The sequence below is a fragment of the Pongo pygmaeus genome, chromosome 3, assembly GCF_028885625.2.
Source record: "Pongo pygmaeus isolate AG05252 chromosome 3, NHGRI_mPonPyg2-v2.0_pri, whole genome shotgun sequence".
In the NCBI taxonomy this organism is placed as follows: Eukaryota; Metazoa; Chordata; class Mammalia; order Primates; family Hominidae; genus Pongo; species Pongo pygmaeus.
Genome location: NC_072376.2, coordinates 94,093,809 through 94,108,268, shown reverse-complemented (window position 1 = coordinate 94,108,268; position 14,460 = coordinate 94,093,809). Strand labels below are relative to the sequence as shown.

Below are 14,460 nucleotides of genomic sequence, written 5' to 3'. Positions count from 1 at the left end.
AAACTTGGAGATTACATCTAACCTAAACCTTGAACTTAATTTTTTTAATTAAAGATGCACTTTTGTATGTGTATTCACATTCTGTCTTTTCTGTCCGTTAATACTGCATGTTGTTTTGACCCAGAATATGTGCTGACTTAGATTCTTAGCTTTCTCACATGCTTATTGCAAAACAGACAAACAAACAAACGGAAAATAAAGCAAACCAAAACCTTAGGTGAGTTGGTAAATATTTTTATGATATTATATGAGCAGAGAGTAGGAGACAGTTTATATACACTAGATTTTCCAGCCATATACAAGCATGTTTATTGCAGCATACTTTGTAATAGCTAACAAAAGAAAACAGGAAACAACAACAATGAAAGAACCAAAACCTGTTGATCAATAAAGGAAAGCATAAAAATATGATATATTCATATTATGACATGTTATATAGGTATTAAGAAGAATGAATTAATCTGCATGGGCTGAACTGGAAAGATGTTGATAATATATTCTTAATTAAGATGGTATGATCATAAGAACGAGACTTCTATATAATATGTGCAGACATATTTGCATGGGAATAGAGAAAGTGTGGAAGGATGAATACAAATTTGTATTATTGGTTACCTCAGGAGGATAGGGTATAAAAGAGACTAACTCATTAAGAATAAATATTAGTTTTATAATTAAAGAAAATGTAAAAAAGTTTACTGAAAAAAATCTCAATACTGTTTGTATGGCTGACCGTGGCTATGTATTTATTCATAGGATTGTCCAAAGGGAACATACTTGCATGTAAATCCCAATACAGCCTTGAATGTTGCAGTGCCTTTTGAGTGGTTCATCAGGCCAAGCAAGTATATATACAAATGTGTGAGAAGTCAACCACAGGGAGAGTGAGTGCATTAAAGATAGTAGAAAGGAGATAGCAAGCCCTGGTATTGTTCAGACTCACAAATCTCTTACATAGGCAGAAGCTCCATTCTCCCACTTGGGCTCATAACAGCTGTCATTTGAAAGATTAGGCATAGCTGACTCTAACATTATGCACATATCTCTTCAAGATAGAAGATCATGTGTGTTTGGAGGTGGGTTCTGGAGTTAGATGGCTTTGCCTCCTGACCTAACTATGTCCAAGGTATATAGCAATTAACCTAATTGTGCTTTCGTTACCTTGTTTGTAAAATGAAGATAACAAAATCCTTACCTCACTGAATGGTTCTTGGCCCATAATGAATGTTCCAGCTTGGGTAGAGAAGCTTTGGGAATAGTGAAGGCAGACACATTTTAAAATTCACAGAAATCAGTGGGGGACACAGAAGGTAGTGCCTACCTTGGATTGGAAATGAACATGGAAGGGTCAATATCATTATATGTTAACAGTTCTAAAGTGTTTTCCATCTTCCTATTTTGTAGAGCACCATTTTCAGCACATTGGCCAGTGAGAAGTCCTTATCTGACTGCAAAAAGGTAAGTCAGCATCCAAGAATTCCAGCATACTATCAGAGTAATAAAGGCTTCAGAGTTGGTGATATTCGAATGAAAAGCTGTGATATCAGTGAGGATGTTCTGATGGAATATTATGGCTCTCTTTCTTTAGAGATGGAAATGTGAATGGTTTACTTTAAGGATGTGGGAAACTCCATTACTTGACAGTATTTTGTTATAGAGAAGCTCTGGTTCCATATATTTACATCTCACTATTATCTGATAATTTATCCTGGCAGATGAGCATCAGGGGAGTTCAGAGAATGCTGTATAAACTGCATTGCAGGCTTCTATATCTTTGTTTGTAAATTTAAATATAATAAATGTAAACCTAATATAATGTAAAAATAATTTTGTATTTTGAAAGCTGATCATATAGCATAAAAATCTGGTTTGGATTCACCACAGTCAAGCTTGAGAAGTTGTCATGCTTTGCAAAAGGATTAGCTTCACTAGCGTCTGATGGAAGACATCCCTGTGATAGATCAACTTTGAAGACTCCCTGCTATAGCCTCGTGTCTAATTCCTGGCTTTTGCAGGCCAGGGGTCACAATTATCTACCTCTTTAATTTCAGATTTAGCTAGATATTCTCCTTTTAGGGGGAAGAGAAGTGGCTTCATAGTCCAAACAACTCAAATTCTTTGACACTATCTATTGATACAGAAAACCAGCTGCATATAGAGTTGATCTGTGCATAATATATAATTCCTTGGCATTTCTTAAGATTTTATATTATGGCATTGTCTGCTGTGCTGCTTCTGTTTCTAATGTTGCTTGATGTGGAAGTAGGTGGCAGAGTCACTTACCTTTAAAGGTGATGTGAGGGCCTACTGCTGTAAGTAACATTCATTTAATTATTTTGATAATTTTAAAATCTATTTTATTACATCTCCATCTTCACTGAATTATGCTATATTTGTCTTGTTCTCTGCATTAAATTGTGTGCTGCCTGAGAATGAAGACCATGTATTATTTTTAGAATTATAGATCTTGGCTAGGTGTGATGACTCACGCTTATAATCCCAGCACTTTGGGAGGCCGAAGTGGGTGGATCACGAGGTCAGGAGTTCAAGATCAGCCTGACCAACATGGTGAAACCCCATCTCTACTAAAAAAAATACAAACATTAGCCAGGTGTGGTGGTGCATGCCTGTAATCCCAGCTACTCAGGAGGCTGAGGCAGGAGAATTGCTTGAACCCAGGTGGCGGAGGTTGCAGTGAGCTGAGATCGCGCCACTGCACTCCAGCCTGGATGACAGAGTGAGTGAGACTCTGTCTCAAAAAAAAAAAAAAAAAAAAGAATTATAGATCTTAGAGAATGAGAAGGACTTCTGTGGGACTTCTAGTCTCACCTTTTTGCTGGGGTGGGACTGCCACTGATATCATTTATAGATGGACCTCTACCTCTTAACTGAATATTCTATTGTCAGGGAACCCAATGAGCCTGACTATGTGTCAGGCACACTAATGTGCACTAAGGAGACAATCCAAAGTGTTAGCAAGTTCTTTATTCTACTGAGCCAATAGCTGCCTCCTTTAGATTCCTTCCTAGATATTTAAGTATGAAGCCAGTTAATATGTTTTTCTGAATCTCTTTTCTACCCCATCTCCAGGCTAACAATTTTCCTTTTTCATTTCAATGGGACATTGATATGATTGACTTCCAGGAGCATGGACTATGAGATCATGTTGTCTGGTTTTGAAACCTGGCTCTGCTCCTCACTACTTATGTGATTTTGGGTTGGTTGTATAACCTACTGGTTCCTTACTTTTATCATCTGTAAAATGGGCATAATAATTGTGCCTATCTCATATAGTATATGAATTCATACATATAAAATGATTATAAAACTACCCAACACATAGTGAATGCTGTATTAGCTATTATTATTATTGCTTCTAGACAAGATTATCCTTTTTTTTTTTTTTTTTGGCTCACACAATCTTTGTTATTGATGTCAGGAATTGTGTGTCACCTCCAGATGTGGTCTGTCTGGCAGAAAGCATCATGGGACTTCTCACTCTACATTCAACAAGCTTTGTTTACACACCTGGTGTATGCCAGGTACATTGTAAGGTGTGAGTTATGATGTGAAGGCAAGCTATAGGTTTTCTTAAGTGTAGCACCACTGCAGTGTGAGATGGCATCAGTTTCTACTTATGAGCCGTATCTTTCTGTTGGCTATGTGAAGTTTGAAGTCCTTATACATGGCCTTAAGGCATTTTCATGTGAACTGCTGTTAAAACAGGACTTTCTTTTATATTTATGCAAATGATTCCTTGAATATGAAGATAGGACATTTAGCTATTCCTATCGGTTTTTAAAAATTTTGATCAATTAATTTTCTGAATTATCCAATTCTGTTATTGGGCTTATTCACTATTTCTCCCAGTTCGATGTCATGCACAAATCAACATAGCATAGTCAGTTTCTATGACTTCAATTTTATCCATCTAATCAGTTAACAAGTGTTCACAGAACATCTGCTATGTGACATGCATTGGACTGACATGATGAACAAATCACATACGTATGATCTTTACCCTCATAGGACTTATAGATATTCATTAATAAAGTAATTAGCAAAATTGTGATGGATGATATAATTTTTTTTAAGTTGAGAGTTCATGGGATCCCATGCCAGGAGAACCTAACCTAATCAAGGGGTCATGGAAAATTTCCCTGAAGAAATGATGTTCAAGCAGAGATCCAAAGAATGAATGAGATTTGGCTCCATGAGCACAAAATGGTGGCAGAACAGCAGGTATGAATGTCTATAGGTGAGGAGGAGAACTATACAAAATTCAGAGTGCCTGAAAAATGACAACTTGAATTGGAAAAGATGAGCAATGAGGTCCTGGTACAACTATATTAAGAGTTTAAATTATTCTCAGGGTAATGAGAAATTTTTAAAGGACTTGAATTTGGGAAAGTAGGTATATGTGCCATGATATGATTTTTAAGATCACTTGGTTACTGAAGGACAGAAGAAGAAGGATTTAGATGTGAAGTCTAATTATAAGGCTACTGCTATAATCTAGGCAAGAGATGATAGTGGCCAGGATCAGAATAATGGCAGAGGGGAATCAAGAAACATTTGAGTATTTCTCAAAATCAACAGTATATGATAGTTTGGTTATGGGAAAGGAAGTAGCTAAGGACAATTCTTAGATTTCTGACATCGGCTAGTGTCAGAATGTTGGTGCTATTTTCTGAGACAGGAACCACTAGCAGAGGACCACATTTAGGGAGGAAGTTGATGAGTTCACAATGGTATATGTCATTTTGGTGGTATGTGTAAGATCTAGTAAGGATGACTAGCAGACAGCTGGACATTTTGATTTATAATTGAGGAAAGCATTCTGAGCTGGATATATGGATATGAGAGGAATATGCATAGAGAGAATGATTGAAAGAGTGGGAATGGATGAGATTACCCAGAGACAGTGTGTAAGGTGAAAAGGAGGAGGGTTTTCAAGAGTCTTGAGGAAAGTTAACATGTAAGAACTGGGAGAAGACTATGGATTTTGGAGGGAAGAGGGAAACTGAGAGGCCACGGAGGTTGGAAGACACCAGAAGAATGTGATGTCTGAGAAATCAAGTCAATAAAAACATTATCTATAAAAAGGTAGTCGTAAATATCAAAACTTGCTAAGTGATTAAATACAATAAAGACTGAAAAGTATCCATTGGCTTTCTTAATACCATAGGCTTTTTGGTTTTATTGAGATCAAAGTGATGGACACAGAAGCCAGATTGTAGTGGGACTGGGACTTAGCTGGGATAAAGAAATAAAATGTCTCCCTGCTTTGACAATTGTTACTCACATGAATTCTATCCCTTCTTCCTTCCTTCCTATTGCAGTGCAAGATGGACTTAGTAGGGATAAAGAAATAAAAGTGGTAAAATAGAGTCTTCTAAAAGCAATTTGTTGCAAGAGGAAGGAGAGAATTGAGTAGTTGGGTAGGGTTATGGGTTGAGATATGGTATCTTACAATGAGGCATTTGAGTGTGTTTAAATGCTGTAAGAAAGAAAACAATAGGAAGGGAAAGGGGTAAGGATCCACAAAGAAGGTGGGGAATATTCTCTGAGTGAGAGCATTGAGAGGATTGAAGACTTTGGATCCTAAAGCATGGAATTATCCCTTGGATGGAGGGACACATCTTGCCCTGCAATAGGAAGGAAGGAAGAAGCGATAGAATTCATGTGTTAATATGGAAGGCCAGGCGCTGTGGCTCATGCCTGTAATCCCAGCACTTTGGGAGGCCGAGGCGAGCGGATCACGAGGTCAGGAGATGGAGCCCATCCTGGCTAACACGGAGAAACCCCGTCTCTACTAAAAATAGAAAAAAATTAGCAGGGTGTGGTGGCACGTGCCTGTAGTCCCACCTACTCGGGAGGCTGAGGCAGGAGAATCACTTGAACCCAGTAGGCAGAGGTTGCAGTGAGCCAAGATTGGGCCGCTGCACTCCAGCCTGGGTGACAGAACGAGACACCATCTAAAAAAAAAAAAAAAAAAAAAGAAAACAACAACAACAAAAGAGTTATGGAAGCAGGGAGCCAAGATGTGGCCATACCATCAGATGACTCTGATCAATTTATCTTTTTTTTTTTTTTTTTTTTTGCACGGAAGTGGGATTATTGTTCAACCTCTTTTGAGCCTGCACAACTATATTATCCATTAATGAGGTAGAACGTTTAAAAAAGAAACATTTAAAGTTGTTTACACAAATACTATTTTTTTTCTATTTTATAGGCAGAAAAATCAAGAGGGACTTTGGTAAATATATTATTAATGTCAAGTTACACTATTTTCACAATATTTATTTAGTCTACAGCTACTCCCCCATAATATTTTATATAGATAGCACCATTCACATGATCAGCAATCTCTGGACAATCTAGTTTGTTCAAATGAGATCTATCTTAAGAAAATTATTCTAGAGTCTGTGTCACAAATAATGAAATCTCTTCTGATCCATGCTGCTGACTAACTAGAGGTCTTTTCCATGGTCCACAGACCATGTCCAATGTACATGAATTTTTTCTACATTCTGAACATTCTTCTTGTATATTCACCACCTTGATTAATGGCTTCACCACACTTTTTTTTTTGAGACGGAGTCTCGCTCTGTCACCCAGGCTGGAGGGCAGTGGCGCGATCTCGGCTCACTGCAAGCTCCACCTCCCGGGTTCACGCCATTCTCCTGCCTCAGCCTTCCGAGTAGCTGGGAGTACAGGCACCCGCCACCACACCTGGCTAATTTTTTGTATTTTTAGTAGAGACGGGGTTTCACCGTGTTAGCCAGGATGGTCTCGATCTCCTGACCTCGTGATCCGCCCGCCTCGGCCTCCCAAAGTGCTGGGATTACAGGCGTGAGACACCGCGCCCAGCCAGCTTCAGCATACTTTAATATTATCCCTGGTTTCTTCCTTTCTTTTACTTCTCACATCCAACTAACTGTCAAATCTCGTGAATTCCATTGTGAAACATTCCTGGGATCTTCCTGTCATTTCTTCCCTTTCCTGCTCATCTCTCCTTTAGAAGGTTCCAACAACTCCCTTCTCACTCTCTTCTTATACTACGTTTCCCATATCCACTCCATTTTCCAAAACACTATGAAAGTTACTTTCTGGAAAACAAATAAACAACAAACACATCCGCTTATGTCAAATCTGTAAACCAAAAATAAAATTCTAAGATCCCCCAATCATCTGAAGGGACTTCCTCCTCAGCCAGAGCTCTTAAAACTTAACCTGAAAGACTGGTACAGGCCATGAAGCGAACTGGGGTGGGACATGGCTCATTATATCACTCCAGCATTAACATCAACACAGACTTTAAGTCTGATCAGAAATATTTTACAGCCTGTTCCCTTTGAAGCCTGTTAGCTAAAAGCTTCACCTGCGTGATAAAACTTTGGTCTCCCGCACCTCTTATCGCAACCCAAACATTCCTTTCTATTGATCCCAGGTCTTTAGACAAACTCAACCAATTGTCAGAAAATGTTTAAATTTATCTATAGCCTGGAAGCCCTGCCATCCCTTGAGTTGTCCCGCCTTTCAAACCAATGTATTTCTTAAATGTACTTGATTGATGCCTCATGTCTCCCTGACATGCATAAAACCAGGCTGCATCCCAACCACCTTGGGCACAGGTCCTTAGGACTTCCTGAGGCTGGGTCACAGGCATGCATCCTCAACCTTGGGAAAATAAACTTTCTAAGTTAACTGAGACCTGTCTCAGATTTTCTGGATTCACAAACGTGTACTTAAGAAACATCTGAGGGATTTTAATTTTATTCAAAATAAATCCCAACTCCTCTTGAGAAGTCGTTAACATTCCCGTTGTCTCCAGTCTCAACTCAACTTGAGAAGTCATTCCCATTCTCTCCATCCTCATCTCCTGGTACTGCACTGGAAGCTGGAGTCTAAAGGCGTTGAGCAGATTGCTCCTGAACGTGAAAATCTTGGATAACTGTGCCTGGTGTACAAACTTTTTCTTCTTTCTGGAATGCTTTTCTCTCCCTCTGGTCTATCTGGAAAACTTTTACACTTTCCTGGAGAAGTCCCTTATATTGTCTGTTTCTTTTCAAAGACTATTTCAATTTCTCCAGTAAAGATGAGAGGTTTTACCTAATGGATTCATAATATTTTGTACTTAATATAACATCTAACAACAGTCACACACTTTGTCTAAAGTTTAGCATGTCCTTAGCCCTGTGAGAAGTGCTTTACATGGAATATTTCATTTGATTTTTATAACAACCCTCTAAGGTAGGCAATTACTATTACCATTTTACAGATAAAGCAATTGGGGCCTTCAAACGTTATGGAACTTGCTTGAGGACACTCCAGTAGTAAGTGTTGGAGCCACGATGTGAATCCAGGCAGTCTGTCGCCACAAACATTGCTTTTAGTGTTTTGCTGCTTCCTTTCCCCTTTGGATTTTAAATATTTATGGATCTGGCTTCCCCCTAAACTATCAGCTCTTAGAGGAAAGGAACAATGACTGATTCTGTTAGGTATAGTAAAACAATACCTCACAGGTAGTGAGAACTCAGTAAACATTTACTTAATGAATGGATTTGCTATACACATGATTATCAATTGGTGTGCAATTATTCTAATATCATTTTGTTTGTTATTAGAAACAATCCTGCTGTATACGTGATTATCAATTGGTATGAGATTATTCTAATATCATTTTGTTATTAGAAACAATCTTGCTATACACTTGATTATCAATTAGTATGAGATTATTCTAATATCATTTTGTTTGTTATTAGAAAAATCTTTTTTTCCCTTTCCATAGGAGTTGAGAAAAGAATATTTATACTCAGCATTTACTCGTGAAGGGAATTTCCACGCTAAAATAAGGTGTTAATGGATAGCTGGGGAGATTGAAGTGTTTTGTTTGGCCTGAGGTAGCAAATCCCCAAGGCTTGCCTCCAAACACCACTTTATAGAGTTATAAGAACCCTTGTTGTTATTTTCAGTCAAAGACCAGTTTATTCCTTAATTTGGAAAACCTAGGAACATCTAGGGGACATACATGAATTCACTCATTCATTAATAATTATTTATTGAGTGCCTCCCATTGCAAGACCGTCGTTATTGTTAACATGTTGCAGAGGAAAAAAACTAATGTGCTGAAACATGAAATGACTTATTCCAGGGCACGTAATAAGCTTTAGTCAGATTCTTAGAGGATAGGCCTAATTCCTATTTTCTCATTTATTCCCTGTACAACCTCTGCATCCTATGCTATTTAACTAAAACTCACATCTAGAAGATGTGTGTTGCATTGATGAGCACCAGAGATTACTCCTCAAGCCTGCTCCATAGTGTCTCATGCCACCTGTTTTATGTTACTGATGTTTATATCTTTGTATCTTGATATTTTTACATCTCTTTGTGCGGGACATTTGGACCCAGTTATTTTGACTCAGCAGTTTTTGTGCAGGAACATTCTGACATAGCACTGTTGAACCTCCAACGTTTTAATTATCTGAAAGTACAGGGAAAGTGCAAAAGGGATATCCTCACCCCTTCTCCGAGGTCTTGTGACTCCCACCCCTAGGGCATATTTTAGAGGTAGGATAGGAGTGATAGACAGGTAAGTGTGATAGATGGGGTGAGGGTCATGGAAAGGATGAATCCCAGGGATGGATTAAAGTTTAGGGATGTCTGTTTCACAAATTACTTGAAATGAAAAAAATAGTGGTGTTTCCAGTTTGGCATCAAAATGCTGTGCTTCATCCTGCTGTAATTTCTGTCTACATATGGTAACCTAGAATTCCATCTGGAGTCCCTGTATGTAGTCATAGAAATAGGTTCCTGAGGTTGGAAACTTATTTTTAAACTTCAGCTACCATTTTGATGGTTTATTTTACTTTTTTGGGGGGGAAGGGGCTCTGTTTCTCTCTCTGTATGTCTTCCCTGCTCTCTCTCCCTGAACTTCTGATATCTTAATCCATATAAATGACAACTTTTAAAAAATAGCTTAAAAATTTCGTTTAAAAGACGGTTTTCTAAATACATGTTTAGAAAATGTATTTCTATCATTAAAAGAGTGTTGGTTTTAGAATATCTGGGATTTCCTAAAGAAAATCTGTCTGTTGGCCACTGTAATGGCAGTATTGGTGGCTATGTTATCTCTTCCTTTCAGATGTTGGCTTTGACTTGGGTTCCCTTTGCTGTTACTAATGATGTGAGTGTGTAAGTGTGCGGAGAATGTGCCCATGTGGTCCGTTGGCCCACTAGATGAAGTTTTCATTTTTACTAGACATCAGTAATGCTTCATTCACATAGACAAAGTAATTTTCCTTCAGGAAGAGGTAACTAAGAATAGAGAATATAATGGGCTATTGGAAGACTCAACCTTTTCATCAATGTTGATGAATAGGTCTCTAGGTAATCACAACTCAAGGTAATAATATCAGTGGTTAAGACATTTACTGTCACAGTCCTTTGAAACTATATTGTGTCTGGCTTCCTCTTTTAATGTCTAGATGGTGTTCAGTGACCTCCACAAAGCTGGTTGGGCAGATTCCCATGACTCAGCCTCTTGGCAGAATTTTCAGGCTGGTAGGTCACAGAGACTTCTTCCCATGCCCTGAGAAAAGGCATGAAGACAAAGTCAGCCGTGTCAGCGGGAGGAAATTCCTCAGTTCTCCTCTGGTATGATAGAATGCCATGTTCTGGAGCAGTCACAGCAAAGAATATCATTTCCAGCAAATTTAAACACTGTTTACTTCTAAAATAGATTTTTGGAAGCAGTGAAGGTTCATTTTTGGCAGAGTGCTGTTTTTGCTGACTTGCTGTAGGGCTCTCTGCTGGATACAGGATGTTATATACACATTGCAAAGTTCCTATCTTTTTTCATATGTGCCAATACAGGCCACTAATTTATGGGAAGGGAAGTTGCATCACTGTTAAGAGAAGGGAGTTGCTACACTCTTCTCCCCTCCCTTCACCCCCACCACATCCCTCCTTTTCTCCCTCTTCTCCTGTCACTGTCTCTGCAAAGAGAGAGCTCCTAGTAGTGTTTGGGAAAAGGATTTGTGGTTCTGGATTCCATGTCCTGTCCTTTCAGGTCTTATTGCCTGGCTTTGGTTTTTATTGTTGCATTTTTCCATCCTGCTCTCCTGAGAGGCAGTATGGTGTGGGGGTTAAGAACACAGGCTTGAGGACTTTATTTCTGAGACTCTACTACCCATGAGCTCTACAGCTCTAGCCATGTTACTTAGCTTCTTTTGTCCTCACTTGTTTCATCAGTAAAATGAGACAAAGAATGATATTAACCTACAGAATTGTTGTAAGGATTGAATTTCTGTTTGGATCCATGTAAAACTCTTAGAACAGTGTATCAGTGGGTGTTCGTCATTATTATTTCATCCCTGTGCTCTGAGAGAATGATCTGAGCCTTGGTAGCTTTGAGTCCAACTTTATCTTTTTGCTCTAACAGAGCAACAATATCAAGGAAAGTACATCAGTAGACTTGGGCCAACATTAGCATTTGGAAAAAACTTGGACTATAGTTGCACTGGATAAATACCCTCAGATGGTTCTTTAAATCTTAAGATAATTCTTAATAATTGAAATAGACTCAAGTTCAGTTTTGTTATAAGTTCCAGTTCTATAGAAGCAATGCATTTCTTAATAAATGAAGCATAAAACCTTCCAAACAGTACTGTACAATGAATCTACTTTTCTGTATCTCCAACATCTAACACAATTATGAGCACATAGTAGACATTCAATAACGCTCGTTAATTCCTAACTTTGGCATGATATTATTTCTCCAAAGGCCTCCAGAGTAAGGCTTGAGGTAGAAAAGAAAGGAAGGGGAAGAGGCCCCTCTTGGTATGTCTTCATATGCCAGCACCTGGAACATTCACAGGGAGGAAAAAAGTACCTTATTACCTGCTTAGAGGTACAGAATGAAATACAAAATATTCCTCTCCCTCATATAAATATCCATTGCTTTTTCTAAATGTTCATCTCTTTTGACCATTAGCATTATAATATGTTAGAGGAGGTGTCATTTATTAATGTGGTATGGGCTAGGTAGAGTCAATACTGTGGGTGGAGTGTATTTGTGGGCTTTTCTTTGGATTGAAAGGAAGCATTTCAACATATGGATGATATGGGCTGATGAATATGAAGTGCTATGGAAATGTGCACTTTTTTGCTTGCAGTGTAGTAGCCATGGAGATAATTGAGTAGAGTGAATACTGGTGAGTTCCTCCATGTGATAGCGTTACATCCCTAGGCTAGGAATTTTTTATTCTTAAGCTTATGATAATGAAATTTTCATATGGAAAGCCACATATACCCAAGGTCAAACCAAGTAGTCATAGTTCATAGGATTAAAATTCATTGTGGAAAATAGTCTCATGGCCAGAAGAAATGCATTGCGTTTTTATGTGTAACACCCTAAGCCAGAATCAAGAAATAAATAATAATCATATTTTGTTAAGGTATAATTTACATTCAGTAAAATGTAGTGATCTTAAGTGTACAGTTTAATGACTTCAATTTTTAAAGTTTAGCAGTAGAATCACATCAGTAGCATTACCTGGAGCCTTTTGGGGTGTGGGATTTTTTTGTGAATTGGCATTACTGCTAACCACACCACTGCCAATGCTAGAGTATACCCATTATTCCTTCCTGGCAGCTGCTATAATTGTCACTGTCACTTCAGAATAAACAGCACGTTTAGATCCATGGATGTATAATATAGTCATTGTCTGTAGCAGTATCATTGCTAATAAGAAAGGTAGTTAAGGGCAAATGTCATGGAATATGTTGCTCTGATCCTCTTTGAGCTGTAATTATTGTGGCTGCATCTGCCTGAAAACAAGTTTCAAGAATATGACCTTTGTAGTCTCTGGTTCAGGGATATATTGGAAACAGTAATAATTAGCAGTACAAACCCCTCTTCCCCATACATACACCTTAAAAAAGCTATTTTAAGCTACCAATAAAACACAGGTTTTCCTCACAGCAATTCCAGACAGCCAAATAGTTTAAAGGGGGAACAGAAATAAAAGAGTCTTGCTAATCTTGCAAACTGTGCATGCAAAGGGCATTTAATAATAGTACTTTTTCTTGCATTTTTTTTTTTTGTGAGCAAATGCCGCAAACTACTAAGTTCAGCTGTGTAATCACTAACTTGATTTCACTCATTTCTTTGTTAAGTACTAAAGATATTATGGTGTGCTTTTGGCTGTAAATTGTGTTTCCCTTGTGATTCTAGAGTTTTTCTGCTTGGTTCCTATATTATTGAGCTTCAAGGGCACTGTAGCAACTTTTTCTCCTTCCTTTTACCTATTTTCCTTTCAGATTTTCCAGAATCTTACATAATCAAGACTGGGCAGTAGTTATTAAAGTACATGCACGTATACACATGCATGCATTTAATTTTACATAATGTATTCTAGAGGGTGAGCTTTCATAGAGATACAGTCATCCCTCAATATTGGTTGCAGGACCTCTGTAGATATCAAAATTCACTGAGGTTCAAGTTCCACAGTCCACCCTGAGGAAACCATGGCTATGAAAATTGACCCTTAGAATCCAGGGTTCTACATCCCTCAGATACTGTGTTTTCAATCCACTGTTGATGGAATCTGTGGATGCAGAACCCTTGTTTTCTTAGTCTACAGCAAAATGTGCTAGATGTGAAAAGAAGCAGAAAAAAACGTAAAAGATGAGTCAGTATGAGAAATGGAGGAGAGTTCATGTAAATTGGATCTCTGTAATGGCTGGCAACTCTTTTTCATAAAAGTGGAGTAATCAGAATACTTAATTTACCTCAATTAAGAGTGATCACTCTGGCTATTGTTGCTCAAAATGGCACCAAGTCACTCTACAATTGAGCTAATTGCAACCTCTGATTTAGTGGCTTAGCTCTGTGATTTTTCTTTTGTTTACATAGATGATCTGTGGAGCAAAAGCAATCCCTCCTTCTCTCCTCCAGTTTATTGTTTTTCTTTATTATTTTAATTCCACCCTTTGATGATTGCTATAATCTCCTAAATCATTGCTCATGTTAACCACTAGATAGAACAGCTATGTAATGGTGACCTCAGAGCTGCTAGACTAAGCAGCCAGTGTGGTGGGTGCACCATGAGACCCAGACTTACCTGCCACGGACTGTGCACCTGGTCCTGTGAATTCTCCTGCAGGCTCAGGTAAGGCAGAGTCAACAGGATGCAGTGTTTCAGGGAGAGGGCTATTTCTGTGTTTACAAAGGGAGTTGTCCTAGAGATGACCTCTGTGGTCATGTCTAGTTCTAAAACTCTATGGTTTCATTACTTGCTATGATGGAAAATAGTGGTGGTGGTAACAGTAGTGCCAGTAATTCCTTTAACAGGGGTGTGTGTGTGTGTGTGTGTGTGTGTGTGTGTGTGTGTGTGTGTGTGTGTGTGTGTGTGTGTGTGTGTGTGTGTTTAAGAGATGGAGTATGTTGCC

General features: G+C 38.4%; 1 protein-coding gene across 2 annotated transcripts in view; it reads left to right on the top strand.

The window, feature by feature from the left end:
* RASGEF1B (RasGEF domain family member 1B) overlaps nucleotides 1–14,460 on the top strand; it is a 616,825-nt gene that overhangs the window by 219,168 nt on the left and 383,197 nt on the right. For both annotated transcript variants that reach the window (XM_054485214.2, XM_054485213.2), the window contains exon 3: nucleotides 1,405–1,458. In XM_054485214.2, the coding sequence (XP_054341189.1) occupies nucleotides 1,405–1,458 (54 nt within the window). The remainder of the gene's footprint in view (nucleotides 1–1,404; nucleotides 1,459–14,460) is intronic.